Here is a 16,468-nt window from a genome sequence, read left to right on the forward strand (position 1 = left end):
CTGAGCTGTTACTTGATCTGGGTTCATCAGACAGCAAAGCTTAGTCTACTAATTTCCTCCAACACTAAAAGAGTTTGACAGAACATTCTTTCAACCTCAACTCCTCCAACAAGCTCTAAACTTGTTCTGCTTCCACAGCCTTCTGATTACCAACTCCACCTTTGCTGAACTGTTTCTAATTTTCACCCATTTACAGGATATTTAAGGTTCACAAAGTCTGCAACTTGTTCACAAATTTTTACCACTTTTGTGAATTTTGTGAATTATGAAACGTTTATTGTTGTAAACTGTTGTTTTGTTCTGTCATGTGATCCTATTTCTTCATGTCTTAATTTCTGCTACTGTTATTGTGTTCTTTTTTCCTTCAAATTTGATCCCCTTGTTGTTCTCTGGATTTCTGACTTTGCAGTATGTTTTGGATTTTGTCTTCGGACCATGTTTTGAAACGTTACCTCTGGATTGCATTTGGACATTGTTTACTGATACATTTATCTCTATTTCCATTCAACCATTGTCCTGGCATTACAGAAAACCTCACCACAAATAGATGGAGAAGAAAATCCAGATCTGCTGTATGTGCCATGGTGCAAAACAAATTACATAACAACAATTAACCCATTTTAGATCCATTCTGGTGTAAGTACTTTACCAACTCTTATAACCTATTTCAACTCTCCTGACAAGAAATAATATTCAAACATTTTATGTATTAGTTTAAACATGTGGCAATATTTATCAAATATGTTGTTACAGAAAGAGTATATTCACAACCTGATTTACACATCCTGACTATCACAGATAGTCAAGTGGGTAGTAACGTGTTACATTTACTTTGTTACATTTACTCGAGTAACCTTTTGAAAATAAATATACTTTTAAAACTAAGTTTAACTGGCCATACTTATGCTCTTACTCAAGTTTGGGTTAGTTAATTAACCCGCTAATAAACTGCTTTGGTTTACTTGTTTTTATTTACTCAGCTCACGCAGGTCATTCCTGATGATATCTATATTACTACTTTCCACCCCACATCTTTATTCCCACCCTTTTCAAAACAAAGTGACACCCATGTTTTGCCTAATTATACAAGTGATACAAATGCAGGTACTTCCTTACCTGCACTTGTTTCCGTCTCTTCCGTTTATTCTGTTTTTTCTTCAACTACTTTGACAATCAATGTCCCTGGGTCTCTGTTTCCACCTTGTGGAACAACTAAATAGTGCAGAAGAATTAAATGCGCATGTGTGACCTGCACGTATAAAGTATGCACGGTTAGAAAAATCGGTGGCACGCGTACTTAGCTAATGACGAACTTTGCATCATGTCTACTGTATGCTGTTCCTATCATACATGATAAAAATGACGCATACTTTCTACTTAACTCTAACCCTCCCGAGTTTGCTTCCTCACAATCCTTGTGGAGGCTGACTTTGAACTGCTAGAAGGAGGTGTTAACAAGACGAGATTGTGGTCTGAACTAATACCACTGCTATGCAGATGACACTCGACTCATCCTCGCCTTCCTTCCCTCAGATCCTCTTGTTTCTGCTCAGATCTCAGCATGTCTGGCAGAAATCTCATCATGGATGGCAGCTCATCAGCTGAAACTTAATCCCAGCAAAATTGAACTGCTGTTCAACCCAGCTGATGCGTTACCATGTCAGGATCTTGTGATCTCCCTGGACAACTCTCTGATCCCACTTTCGGTTACTGCATGCAACCTTTTCGGTAACCATGGACAATCAACTGTCCTTTTCCTCTCACATTGCTAATCTGACATGCTCATGTAAATTTCTTCTTTACAACATCAGAAGGAATCATCCATTTCTATACATACAGGCCACTCAGGTGCTGGATCAGTCTGTTGTCATTTCGAGACTAGACTACTGCAACTCACTTCTGGCAGGTCTGCCTCTGAGCGCCATTTGACCCCTGCAAGTGATCCAGAATGCAGCTGCTCAACTTGTTTTCAACTGGCTTCCTGTAGCTGCCTGCATCAGATTTAAAACTCAGATGCTTGCCTACAAAGCCAAAAATGGACCAGCACGCACTTACCTCTAATCACTTATCACACCCCGCACTGTACACACTCCCTCCAAACTTCTAGCGCTACTAGACTGGCGCCAGGGTACAAGAAAGGCATGCATCAAGACCCTTCTCTGTTCTGGCACCTAGGTGGTGGAATGAACTTCCCATAAATGTCTGAACAGCTGAGTCACTGTCGGTCTTCAAATGACATCTAAAGACCTACCTCTTCCTAAAGTACTTAAATTAGCACTTTTCATTTCAAAAATAAAAATTGCGTTGTCTGTGTGTTTTTCTTGCTATATTACCTCCCAACAGATTTTTAAGACTGATGGTATCTTAGTCCGTGACCTACTGAACCAGTATCGGGATGTATTTGATATGTATTGGTATAGATAGAGACTTCAAAGCACTTCTGTAAATCGCTCTGGATATGGGCGTCTGCCAAATGCCATAAATGTAATTGTAAATGAACAGTGGCTCTACGAGGTCTATTGCAAAGATGGACACAATGAAGAATGTGACTTATAAAGTCTTGTAAGTAATAATAAATACATAAGGACATAAGTTGTGAGATGCAGCATGAACTCACAATTGTGAGAATTAAAGTTGCAACTGTGGGAAATAATGCCCCAATTCGGGGTGAGTGAAACCGGCAAAATCGGTTGTTCCGCAATACCACCTCACACCCAATGAATGAAAGGTGAAAAGAGATCAACTTAGCCAAATTCTCCAAAACAGATGACTGAATTCAGTCCATCTTTTAAAATCCTTAATTAAAACAGACTGCAATTACGACTAAAATCATTGAATTAAAATAATTCAAATACTAATTAGTGTATACTCTTTGCAAATGAATCCAGTTTTTTTACTAGTGAAACTTTAAATCTAAAGTTTCCATTGGCAAGAAAGAAGAAAATGGAATTCATTCAACAGAATCTTGAGGAAGGACATTCATAATTACACATGCACACATGAATCAACTTTCTACACTGAAAAAAAAAGCTGTACTGTACTCTACTACCTGACTCGCTCACACTTACTTTGTATAATTCAATCTTGTAATTAGAAACGTGTTTAAATTAGGTTTAGCATAAGTTTTTATGAGAAACATAATATTTTTTTATATAAAACATATGTACTATTTTTTCTTAGATCTTACCGACCACACATTCCATTTTTTTTAGGTTCGACAACATTTAATGTGCTCTGTTCACAGATCCACAGACAAGCAGATCATAGGCTTCAGTACAAGAAACAGCACCGTTTGGTTGGTAAACGAATATATGCTGTATGCAGCTTTTGTCCTGGCAGAACTACTGTATCTACTAGCAAGCCGTGTTTGTTCAACTGAAGGAAAACATAACTGCTCCCTACTGGTCTTGTCTTTCCTGTGCCCCCAGCATGCGTGTGGTACTGCTTGGAATCGCAGGATCCCCTTTCTTTTGACACGCATTTTCAACAGTCACATACGTACTTACCCTCATCCTGCTGCTCATCAACGCCTAACAGTATGACAGCACCCTAGACAGCAGCCAGAGACTACTGTTGCAATGTACTTTTTAGATTTCAATATCTGTGTCCTGCTCTCTTCTCAGAAATTGTGAGAAAAGCTACATTTAATTTCTCTACATACTAGAAAATGGGCCGTAATCTCTGTGGGCACAAAACAGGCTACTCAGAACTATGATAGCTTTGACCATTTTTAAGCAGTTTTTTAAACTCTCAGGATGTAGTTAAGCAGAAAAAAATGGTTACACCTTGCTCAGGGAGTATGTACTGAGGAATAAGTTTCCTATACTCTCTGTACATAGCAGATGGGGTGAGTCAGCTCTTATTCCACTTTCTGGAGGAGTCAAAATGGTGTGGTACAAACAGAAATTGCCAAAACAGCTGATGAATTCTCCTTAAACACATTCTCCCAATCTATCATCTATCATCTTTCTCTGCTAAAAGTAAACTGGCATCCCTTCATCTGCCCAGAACAGAAACTTAGGTTCTGGTAATACACACACATATCCCCTTACCATACATTCACAGTGGATAGTTATCACAAGTATCAGATGACCCCTACATATTCTGGTCTCAAACAGGATGCAACAACATGGTAACCATGGTGCAATGGACACTGTCTCTCTTTGTCCATGTGGTACACACCCTGCCCATCATCCCCCACTTGTTGTGGATATTATATTAGCTCTTGTAAACAATATCAAGGTAACTAGATCACCGCCATCGTAAGGTACATAAGGAAGCTGGGTTATATCCAATAGGATAATATTTGCGCTTCCACTGCATCCGTAATGTTTTTCTTTGTATAAAAGAAAGATGGAAACCTACACCTCTGCACTGATTACCATGGTCTAAATGCTGTTGTGGTTAAATATTACTCTCTTCTCCCCCCACTTCCAGAAGCATTACAGCAGTTATCAAGTACAAGGTTTTTCTCTAGGTTTCGTATGTGAAGCGGACGAGTGGAAAATAATTCTTCCAACCACTTCTGGCTATTATGAATATTTAGTTATGCCATATGGCTTTGTTTATGCCCCTTCTGTGTTTCAGTTATTTTTAAACATGGAGCTCATTTAGATAAGACCTATGTTCCTCTGGCCTGAAGCAACCAACTTTTAAGGTGAGCTGGCATATCACTAACCGAGCATCAAGGTACTGCACACCCGGCACACCAACTCTATGAGCATTATTGTATGTACATCCCCCAAAGCTTTGTGTACTCGCCCAGCCACATAATTGAAATTCTTACAGATCTTAGACCACATGATCCCACCTGTCCTTCCATCCTCAATGACCATTTGGGATCACTGCCAAACTACTGGACATGTAAACATTTTTTTTATTTTCTAAATTACATTCCTAAGAATATTGTATCAGACCACTGTCCATGGTCCTCCTAGATGAGGAAAGAGGCTATGGGGAACTCTATAGCTATGGGCATCATTTCTGGCCATCAACCAGAATTCAGTAGGCATATCTTATCAGAAGATAGTAAGGCTACTCCTACCATACTGTCATGACCTACTAGTGTAGATAGATCCTGCCTTGGGCAGAATATGCCTAAAACTCTCTACAGAGTTGATCCACTGGGCTTAATATCCAGTGTAGGTTGGGGTCCAATCTGCCTTTATCAACTGGGGTTCAGCTAGACCATTGGTCTGACTTTGCTAGAAGATTGGTAAGCAGTAATAACAACAATAACATGTTAGTATGATCTGATATTATGGTTCTGGACCTAATTTACATGTGCCAAAAGTTATGTGAAATCTTACCTTCAATCCATCAATACCTGGAATGCCAGGTGACCCAGTGGATCCCTATGAATAAATAATAAAAAATACATCAAATTAAATTTATACCGTTAACATAATGTTGGTTTAATTGTATTTAATTAACTGAAATAGTTCAGCCATCTGAGTTTATATATGTTTGATGAATTAGGGTTAGGATTAGGGTTAAGATTAGGAAACATACTACAAACTGGTGACACTAGATAAGTTGTCAGTGAAGGAGCAGCACCTAATTTATGTGTGAAATTTCTCTCTTCTGTAAGATACTGTATGTCCAGCCACAAAATCTTTGATTCTTATGACTCTCATGATAAAACATAATTTTAGAACTAGTAATGGAGGCCTGAGCCATTGATATGCAGTTATTGGAGAGAGAGAGAGAGAGAGAGAGAGAGAGAGAGAGAGAGAGAGAGAGAGAGAGAGAGAGTTCACAGTTTTTCCCATTTCAAGCTGATAATTTGAAAATAGAACAAATAAATAAATAAATATCGATAAACATGGTTTTTCGCTTTTTTATTACTGCAGAAAATACAATGAATGAATAAATAAATAGTCATACTTGTTCACTTGCTTATCACGCATGCTCTTTCGCTCTGGCCCTTTCTTTTTTCTCCAATAACTGCAAATCAATGGCTCAAGCCTCTGCTTCGCCTCATGGCCAAATTACCACCTCGGGTGTGCATTATTTTTCTAATAATTCAATTGCCCGTCATCAATTATTCCTTACATATTTCTGGAGAATTTAAATCTTCTGTCATCTGTATGCTGTGTGTTAACTTTTCAGTTCAGTTAACTCTGCGAAGTGATATGGAACTGTAATGCGGTCAAGACCTATCTGCAACTGCTTTAGCCATGCATTTACTGAAAATTAATTGCACACCTCGGAATGTCTGTCAGCCAGTCAGAATCGGGAATTCAACAGTGTTGTGGTATAAAGCTCAATATATTGCAGCTAGATATTACTGTTCTATTGATACAGTATGTCTCAATTTATCAACAGAATCTTCTATGCAAGTTTTGAGATGTTCTTTATCGATTCACTCTTAATTCTTTTTGAAGAAAAATCTATTAACTAGTTGACTGGTAATACCTCTTTATATTTTCTTTTCATCAAGTGTTGTCACAAAATATGTAAATTTGACATTTCTTCTTGCATGACAAACTGTACAGGAAATGGTTGTTTGGCATGCTGTTCAGTAATTTACTGTCATCTGCAAGTGTAGGCCATTGTTTGTTTAATGAAATATTTTTCTCGGAACAGTTCAGGCAGTATTTACCTCTAGTATTAACCTTCACACAAAGTTGAAAAACATGCTCTAGACGACTGTCTGTTGAGGTCGCCACAATGTATCTGCCTTTCAGCCTAATATGAATGCATCTTTGTATGTCATGTTAAATCAACCTTCTGATTCATTTCACAGTTTCCATGATTTATGACTCACTGGAATAAGAACAGCAGTTAAGACTGAATAGTATTACTTAAACTGTACCTTGAGGCCTGGAGGGCCCTCAGGTCCCTGAAAAAAGAGAAAAAGACAGAAAAAAAAGTTATTAAATAATATAATTTCCTCTGCCAGTACACTCCTTAGATTACTAGCCCTGCCCAAGCAAGGTTTATGAGTAATTAAAACAAGGTACTCAAACCCTGGATGAAGAAAAAAAAATCAACCAAAGGCCTGCTTTATTTTTGAGGAAAAATGTGCTTTTTATAGTGTTCTTTGAGTCTATTTCCTATATATATATATATATATATATATATATATATATATATATATATATATATATATATATATATATATATATATATATATATTGGATCCAGAACACTGGATTTTTGCATGCCGGTGAAAAACAAAGTTCCACAAAAATAAACTGTAAAATGTCAGCGGCAACTAAATTGTTTCTTTCCTCGTCTGGGCCCAAGAGAGGCTGAATGGCCAGATTAAGCTGCATCCACAAGAATATCCTTTGGGTGATTACCACAGACAGATTACTATGGGTGTTTTCTCACCAGGTCTAGTGAGGCGATATCAAACACTAAGAAATAGCTAAGAAAAACTTCAGTGATAAAGTGCCTGTGACTGTGGTTCAGGTATGGTGTTCTATGTATAATACATATAGTTAATATGCAGCAGTTCTTGTCAGTCATCATTCTGTGGTCTGATACTATGTATGAGTGTTTTGGACTGATTAACACCATTACCACATATATTTCATTCAAGTCTAGCTGACATCTACTGCTCACATTCTGCTTTGATCATGCTTATGCAATGCTGAGGATGCCATGCTATGCATATATTGTAGACATTCTATGCCAAACTGTATTCAGGTGCAAATGCCATTAGAATAGGTACTCCAGGTGCTCAGAACTGTTTGGCCCTGTAGTGGAAAATAGCCTAAAGAGAGCCATACTATTGTCTCTGACCAGCCTTGAGCCAACAGTCATCACAGGATGCTACATTCCATCACTTCATGAGTGGGTTCCAGGAGAGCTCTCTGATCCTGCCCCTGTCGACCAGCAGAAGGCTATTGCATGGCACACAACAAGAACACCGCTATCTCTTTGACAGATCTCTGCTTGTGCAGGCTCACTGAAAGTTGGCCCAGTGTTTAACCACTGTGATGAATCATGGTGTGTACTGAGGACAAGTTCAAGCCATATTGGATGTATCAATTTCAGAACTCCCTCTGTTCTCCTGAGTGATGAATTTCATAGTAAATATCGCATTAGGAGTCCAAGCTCAGATATTGTCCATATGTCTGCAGACAATGTCTGTGGTCTATCGCGTCAGACATTACATCTTGCCTACCCAATTTTCCAAACTAAACAGAACTAAGCCAAAGCTTTGTCTCAGCACTGAGGAGATTAGTCTGTATTGAAAGAAAGCAAATAATAGGTTATTAGGCATCAATTCAAATGATTAATGATTCTTTTCCTGTTCTCTCCTTTTCATCCTGTCTCTGTTTAGCAGCTTAACAGAATGAGAATACTTCCCCCAGTAATTGGCAATATACGCTAAAAGCCACTAACAAACCTCTTTTTATTGTATGTAATATAGACAAATCCAGTAAAAAAAAATAAAAAAATTTAAATTCTACCTTAGTCTGATTCAAATGCATTTGCGTACTTGATCAGGAAACACAGATTAATTTTGGAATAAGAAACAGCCATATTATTTTCTAAAGGAACCTTATTACCTCTTAACTATAGCTATGTCTTATTTGTACAGATACATCACATAGTACATTATGTACATCATGTACTGATGTCTAACTGGCTGGTTTGAGTATTTTAGAAACTGATCTGGGATTTTTATACACATTTTCTGGTCATTTTTCCAATCCCTAAATGTCCCTTTGTGTCTGTGCCCACTGTAGCCTCATATTCTGGTTCCCGACTCACAGGAGTGGAACCTGAAAAATGGTCTTTTGCTGTTGTAGCCCATCTGCCTCAAGGTTCAAGGGTTTGTGTTTTGGTGCTCCTAATGAAGTGATTGTAAAGTGCATAGAGTCATTATGTAAAAGGAAGCTCTTTTAAAAAGCATGTGTGGGCTAGGGCCCAATTATCATTTTACAATGACAAATAGGTTTCAGGGAATGTTATTCTCTGACATTTATTGTGTACATACAGTAAAACACTGCATATAGTCATTCACAGTGACAGTACTAGATTGATAGTGGACAGTATTGGATAGAAAACATAGTATTAGATCCAGTCTTTCATAGTAAAATTAAGGTTTCATTTAAGAATTGATGTTCCTTTAAATGAGTGGCAAATGCATTGGAGCATTTGCTAATTCATAGAAATAAAGGTTGTATAACCTTTTCCTAACATTCAAAACATTTTCATAAGCAGTGCCATTCTGCAAAAGACAGTATAATGTGCCATCGCTATTATATCTTCCATCATGAACCGCCTCTGGAAAGCAGAGCAACCTTATGGCACTGATGTCTCCTGATAGAATCTGCAAATATTTCTATTTTTCTACTCTCTGCTCCATGACAACTTAATCATAATAACCAACACCATATGTCCTGCGTGTCTTTGGAAAACCGTGGAATTTTGTCCATTTGGCAGTAGAATCTCCAAGCTCAACTTTGTGCTAGGTAGACACTGGGCCCTGGTGAGGTGCATTGCATTGGTACGTCTTCATATTCTTTGCCAAAAACTATTTTCCCTGAAGCATTGCTTACTACCGAAAAAATTATTACAATGACTTGATTGTAAGTTAACTATTAACTTTTTTTATTCCTTGTTAAATGTAAAATGATTTAGTCAGAATAAACCATCAGAAAAGCAGGACTTTCCACTGTACATTTCCTTGCGTGCACCATATACAATGACTGATATTCGCTCTCCTCATTAGGTACCAATCTACGTATCTCTGGCATCCTTGTACTCTGCTTACATTTCTGTCTCATTTTACACCCTTACTGTAGTACTTGACTTTGGATAACGTGGTCCAAACTGACATATCTTGTGAAATCACTGTGAGGAAAATAGTCAATGACTAATAAACATATTGTTTTTTGGGCTGCGGTGGGGTGGTTATTTTTTTCCCCACATTTTCTTCTTGGCCAGTTCCTACCCACCAGTCATGTCACCCCTATCATGTGACAGGTGAAGGTGAAGGTCATCACAAACTGCCTCCAAGACACGACACACCTTTTCAAACTGCTGCTCATGCTGTATCATGGTGTACTATAACACACTTGGAGGAAAGCACTACCTGTCCCATTCTGTATGTATGAGCTCACAGATGCTCACTATTGGCTAGTATCGCTGTGATTGACAGGGGGAGAGAGTATGCCACCCCTCCCACCCAGACAGAACTACCAATTATGTTCTCTTGGATTCCCGGCCATGTATGGTTATGGTATCTTGGTATCTTTGGGTTTTGAGCACACAATCAAGTTAAGCCACTTGGGAACCCAACATATTGTTTTAGAGGGTCAGGTACAGTGTTTTGAAAAAGGTATTTGCATGAACAAAGGCAACCCGAGTAAACATAAAATATAGTTTTTAAATGATAATGTCATTTATTGAAGCAAAGAAGTTATCCAATACCAACTGGACTTGTGTGAAAATGTATTTGCACCCGTAGTTACTAATTTCCCAAATCTAGCAACCAGGCCTGATTACTGCAAAATCTGTTCAATCAAATCAACACTTAAATAGAAGTTTTTCTACAGCATGAAGTTGGTTAAAAGGTCTTACCCAGTAACACACTACGCCAAAATTGAAAGAAATTCCAGAAATTTTGAGGAAGAAGGTGATTGAAATACATCAGTCTAGAAAGGGTTACAAACCTATTTCAAAGGCTCTGGGACTCCAAAGAACCATACTGAGAGCCATTATCTTCAAATGGAAAAACTTGACACAGTAGTAAACCTTCCCAGAAGTGTCCGACTTTCCAATATTCCTCCAAGAGCACAGCAACTACTCATCCAGGAAGTCACAAAAAAGCCAAGGACAACATCAAAGGACCTACAGGCCTGTCTTGCAACTATAAAGGTCACTGTTCATGACTCCACTAACAGAAAGACACTGGGCAAAAACAGCATCCATGGAAGAGTGGTGAAGTGGAAACCACTGTTCTAATTTTGGCAAAACACACCTTGATGATCCTCAAACCTTTTGGGAGAATGTGCTGTGGATTGATAAGTTGAAAGTGGAGCTGTTTGGAAGACAGGGGTCCCGTTACATCTGTCATAAACCAAACACAGAATTCCACAAAAAGTACATCATACCTATGGTCAAGCATGGTGGTGGAAGTGTGATGGTGTGGGGATGCTTTGCTGCTTCAAGGCCTGGGCAACTTGCAATAATCGAGGGAAACATGAATTCTGCTCTCTACCAGAAAATCCTAAAGGAGAATGTCCGGTCTTCAGTCCGTAAATTGAAACTGAAACGCAACTGGATTATGTAGCAAGACAATGATCCAAAGCATAGAAGTAAGTCCAATGTAGTCCAGAAGTAAGTGTAAGACTGATCTCCATTTATCGGAAGTGTTTGATTGTAGTTATTGTTGCTAAAGTTGGAACAAACATATTTTAAGTTTAAGGGGGCACTTAGTTTCACATGGGCGATGAGTGTTGGATAACTTTTTTTTTGCTTCAAATAAAATTTTTTATTTTTACTCAGGTTGCCTTTAGTTTTATCTTGTATTTTGTTTGAAGCTCTAAAACTATTCAGTATGAGATATACACAAAAACAGAAGAAATCAGGATGTGGCAAATCATTTTTCACAGCACTGTGTTGGTGAGAGATTCGCCAGAATTAATGAGAAAGTGGTGAAAACAGTGGGAATTTTTAAATGTTGTTTCTACCATGGTAGTGAATTTGGCTTAATACATACGTTGTTGTACAACTGCTGTAAATGCGGCCATGGGTCCTGAACTCCTTATGTTAGTTTTTAGTTTCTCTTTCATAGACTTCTTTAGGTTTACATTGTTTCCTGAATGCCTTATTGTGTAAACACAAACACATTTTACATTAGTTGTCATTTATCAAGGAGGTAACTCTGGACTTCAATTCCCATCAGCCACTGCACTGTACTACAATATGTCACATGACCACCTGCACCTGAATCACGTTTCTGTTACCGTACACTCCTATATATAGCCATTGTTTGTACTGCTTCCTTGTCTCACATAATTGTCTATCTTGCTTTTGTCCATGCTTCCATATTTGGTTTTTGGCACAGTATTTTACCTAGTTGTCTTACTGTCTTTGTTTTGTTGTTTGATTGTTTAATAAAACGTTGAATATCTGCAACTGCTTCTGCATTAACCTTGAAACGTGACATCATTAGTCTAGAGAAAATCATAAATTAATCCTCCAGAAATGGAGAACAATCTTTATTTACTGTGCAGTCTACGATTTTCAGTTCTTACTATCATTCACTCATGGAGCTTCAGAGGTGGCTAAAGTAGTTTGAGCAAGGTGTGACTACATGAAAAATGCCACTGGAGTCGCTTTTTAAGATGATATAACATTTTCCAATTGGTTAAACATGCAATAATGTATAGGGCAGTGGGGAATCAGTGGTTAAGGCTTTCAAAGAGTTCAAATCTGACACTGCTAGGTCCTTGATATGGCTCTTATCCATAAACTGTTCAGTTATATCCTGTCTCAACTGTAACTTGTATTGAAAAAAGTGTCAAACAAATGAATACACTTAAATGTATTATTTGACTCGGTATGAACCTGTGTAATAAACTATGTAATTTTTCATTAATTAGTACATTCCATTAGGTAGTCTACTCTTTCATCCTTCTCTTTTTATAGCGTTACTTCCTATTTGAGTGTTATTTCAAATTATAGGTATATCTGTGAAGTGTAACATGGAATGAGATATCATTCCCTATTAGTATTAAAAGTAATAAATTAGTAATAACAGCAATGTTTCTCATTGAATAAAAGGGTATCACTTAGTATGTAAGATGTGTTGCTCTGGATAAGTTGCTTACCATGGGGCCGAGCTCTCCTGGGGTTCCTGGGTCACCCTGTGATAGAGAAAAACAAACAAACAAACATAATATCTAATTCTACAAGGGATTACTGTATGAGTCATAGTTGATAAAAGACTATTATAATGCAAAATATTTCATGTATATAGCCAATAATCACACCCATATGTGCTTTTGAACATGAACCCATTCCAGATTTAGTATCCCCCTTTGCTGTTATAATAACCTTCACTCTTCTGGGAAAGCTTTCAACTAGATTTTGGAGCATGGATCTGGAGATTTGTGTTAATTCAGCCAAAAGAGCATTAGTGAGGTCAGGCACTGATGTCTGGGGATAGGAGACCTAAGATGCATGCAGTGTTGTAGATCATCCCAAAGGTGTTTAGTGGGGTTGAGGTCATGGCTCTGTGCAGGCCACTTGAGTTCTTCCACACCAACCTTCACAGACCATTTCTTCATGGAGCTTGCTTTGTACATAGGGGCACTGTAAAGCTGGAACAGGTTTGGACCCCTTAGTTCCAGTGAAGGGAAATTGTAATGCTACAGCATATAATGACATCCTATACAATTGTGTGTTTCTAACTTTGGGACAACAGTTTGGGGAAGAAACACATATGGGTGTGATGGTATAACCACCAGCATATTGTTTATCATACATTTCAATAATTAAAAAAAATAATAATTACAATTTTTGTACAAACTGGTTTTCTTCTGTCTTTCTACTTCATTTTCTGAAGTGAGTAACTGGAAAGACTGATAACAATATAATGATCTTATCTGGATTGAAGCAATATTTAATATTCTACATGCTTGCCACAAATCATAACTGAAAAATAACATCAGTTTTCCTTAGAATGTTTTATAATGGTATATAATTGATACATTTAGTATTTTTTTTTTCCGTTTTATCTTTCTCAGAATGTATATAAATTAACACACTGTCCATCTGACAGAATTAAGGAGCCGTTGAAGGAGTTATGTTTAGTGGAAAGTAAAAGTAATATCAGTCAATTGCTGGGGTACAGACAGCTTGTTGGAAGCAGGAACATTTTTGAAATATGGAGTTGAGCATGCTGTAGGTTATGGTGTGTTTGTTGCACTTTGCCTCAATGTACATTTTCTAGCAAGACTCTATGAAGCAGGAAACACTCACTGGTAGCCCTGGAGCTCCCCTGGGACCATCCTTCCCTGTGTCTCCTGGGGGTCCCCTGGGGCCAGGAGGACCTGGAGGTCCAGGAGGTCCTGGAGGGCCTGCTTGACCTTGATCACCCTAAAGAACAATTAAGGCAACATAATATTTGTAAAAATGAATTCAGAGTGTGAGATAGCTTTCAGCAGGAATAGAGATAATTCCAGTGAATGAATAAAAAGGCAATGAAAATATCTATCATGAAAAGGGATTATGAATCATAGAGTAGTTCAACTCAACTAAGTACACTATAAGACAGCAGACATGATGTTAGCTTTCTGTTTTAAGCCATGATTTAGGGCTGCGGTGTACAGTCCTGCTTTAAAATTTTCTTACTGGTATTTTAATATATAACTGCTATTAAAGATTCCAGATTTCCACATTAGTCTGCAAAATATTTGTGTTTAATTATAGAGTACTGGAAAGATTTCTTTATTATTCTTGTACATAATGTATTAAATTGTATGCACTAATATGGCCTCAAGAAAAAAAGTGACCTCAAATCATAATGGGTGTGCACAATTTAATTCACTCATGCTCTCAATTTATTATATTGATTTCTCTAATTAATAAAATCGTGCAAATGTTTTGGTTAATCTGTGCTCTCCTCTAAAGATAAGATGTCTAATATTTAGTTGAATGGATAACCTGACCAGAGGGCACAGTGGCTTAGTGGTTGGTTTGCCTTGCACCTCCAGGGTTGGGTGCTCGATTCCCACCTCCACCCTGTGTGTGAGGCGTTTGCATGTTCTCCCTGTGCATCAGGGGTTTCCTCTGGGTACTCCGGTTTCCTCCCCAGTCTAAAGACCGTGACAGGCTCCCTTGTTAACCTATGTAGGATAAGCAGTACAGCAAATGGATGGAATATTCCGACCAAGCAGCTGGGCTACAGTGCAGGTGTAGTTCATAAGTCTCTATTATGGACAGAAATTCAGAAATTAAAGTATACTTTTCACTGGAAGGTGTTACAGAGACATACGAATAGCACTCACTTATCTCCAATGACATTGCTGTGAGCAATAGAACTCTGTAGAGGATATTAAGGGTGCATGTGCTTTACTGTTGTCAAATTAATTTCATTGTTAGACACATTGATCCCAGAAACCTAACAGAAAGTTCAGTGGGCATGTTATCCTTAGAGAACCACACAAATTAACCAAAATGTGGGCACAACTTTATTAACTCTAGAATTCAAAATTGTGATCCTTGATTTAGTATTTCATGGCCAAGGTAAACTAAATCATGTGCACAATTTAGTACATCAAGCACATGCATTAAAAAGATCTTTTGTGGCCTCTCCAGGGTTCTGTATTTAATTTATCAATGCAGTCGCTCTTTATTAAGTGGAACATTTTGTGTTTTGTGGTAGACTCCCCACTTAATATGCATTGATAGGTCATCTGGGGGAAATGCACATAATGTTTTATTGACCTCTTATATAAAATAAATCTTGGGAGGTTCGCTGTTTTCTGCCATTAAAGGACACTATTAATGATTTTCTTTGTAGACAGTTGAAGGCAAATCAAAAATAAACGAGTACTCAGTAGATATAAAGTTCCACTACAAGCTCAGAATGATTGCTATTTATTACTGCATATATTTTGTTTGCCAGGCAGAACCAGAAGAATGGAGATGAAGGGAAAAAACAGTGGCCTACTGAGAGAGAAGAGTGAGGTCAAGCACTACCTTAATGAGCCGACGCTTAATGAGCTGCTGATCAGCAGAAAGAAAGCCATGATTGATCTTAGGGAAGACCATCTGAGCAGGAGTGGGAGGTCAGAGGTGGGAGAGGTTGGAGAAGAGATAGTTTGATGAAGTCCCAGAAGAAGGAGAAAGTAGAAGAAAAAAAAGCACAAAAATAGATTAGATCAAGTGGTTGAGACAGAGGACCAACTTCAGCGCCTTCAAGCGCGAGGAGAAATCCACACTTTTCTGCAGTGGTGTTTCTGAAGTCTGGACTATATTTGGACCCAGAGGTCTCTATTACCACCCCAGGGGTGCTGGAACACCGACTGAGAGTTCATCAGCCTAAAGAAAAATGTCAATTTCTTCTCACTGAATGCACTGTCATCACAGTAATGCTTAGTGCTAAGCCAGACCCCAGGGGCTGCACACATTGAAGCCATGTTTTTTTTTTTTCTGGTCATTTATACAAATGTATAAATATGAGGGAATATAGATGTTTTTTACATTTACAAGCATTGAAAAGTACACTGGATGGATATGTGGTAAAACATAGGCATTCGCTCACATGGTTACTGTCCAGACCATATCTTGGTTAGTAAATCTGAATCTGTGTATAATTGCTTGCACATTCCTTTTTTTTCACTTTTTTTTTTCAACCAGCACTGTTAAGTCCATCGTCTTGAATCTGACTCCATACAGCAGTGGCCCTCAACATTTTTCTGGATTGCATATGTTAATCAGTTGTAGAGGAGGCTTTTAGGTCTTAATTCTTTGTAATCATGGCTTCCAATGG

General features: G+C 38.0%; 1 protein-coding gene across 2 annotated transcripts in view; it reads right to left on the bottom strand.

Annotated features, from left to right (window-relative positions):
- The window catches only part of LOC108268352 (collagen alpha-1(XXV) chain), a 170,357-nt gene that overhangs the window by 38,796 nt on the left and 115,093 nt on the right, over window positions 1-16,468 (bottom strand). The window contains exons 7-11 of one of the 2 annotated variants that reach the window (XM_053681617.1): window positions 15,676-15,747; window positions 13,954-14,070; window positions 12,801-12,836; window positions 6,818-6,844; window positions 5,310-5,354 (exon numbers count right to left, since the gene is read on the bottom strand). In XM_053681617.1, coding sequence (XP_053537592.1) covers window positions 5,310-5,354; window positions 6,818-6,844; window positions 12,801-12,836; window positions 13,954-14,070; window positions 15,676-15,747 — 297 coding nt within the window. The remainder of the gene's footprint in view (window positions 1-5,309; window positions 5,355-6,817; window positions 6,845-12,800; window positions 12,837-13,953; window positions 14,071-15,675; window positions 15,748-16,468) is intronic. The other variant, XM_053681616.1, reaches the window with a different exon arrangement.

This window comes from Ictalurus punctatus, chromosome 7, assembly GCF_001660625.3.
Source record: "Ictalurus punctatus breed USDA103 chromosome 7, Coco_2.0, whole genome shotgun sequence".
Classification (NCBI taxonomy): Eukaryota; Metazoa; Chordata; class Actinopteri; order Siluriformes; family Ictaluridae; genus Ictalurus; species Ictalurus punctatus.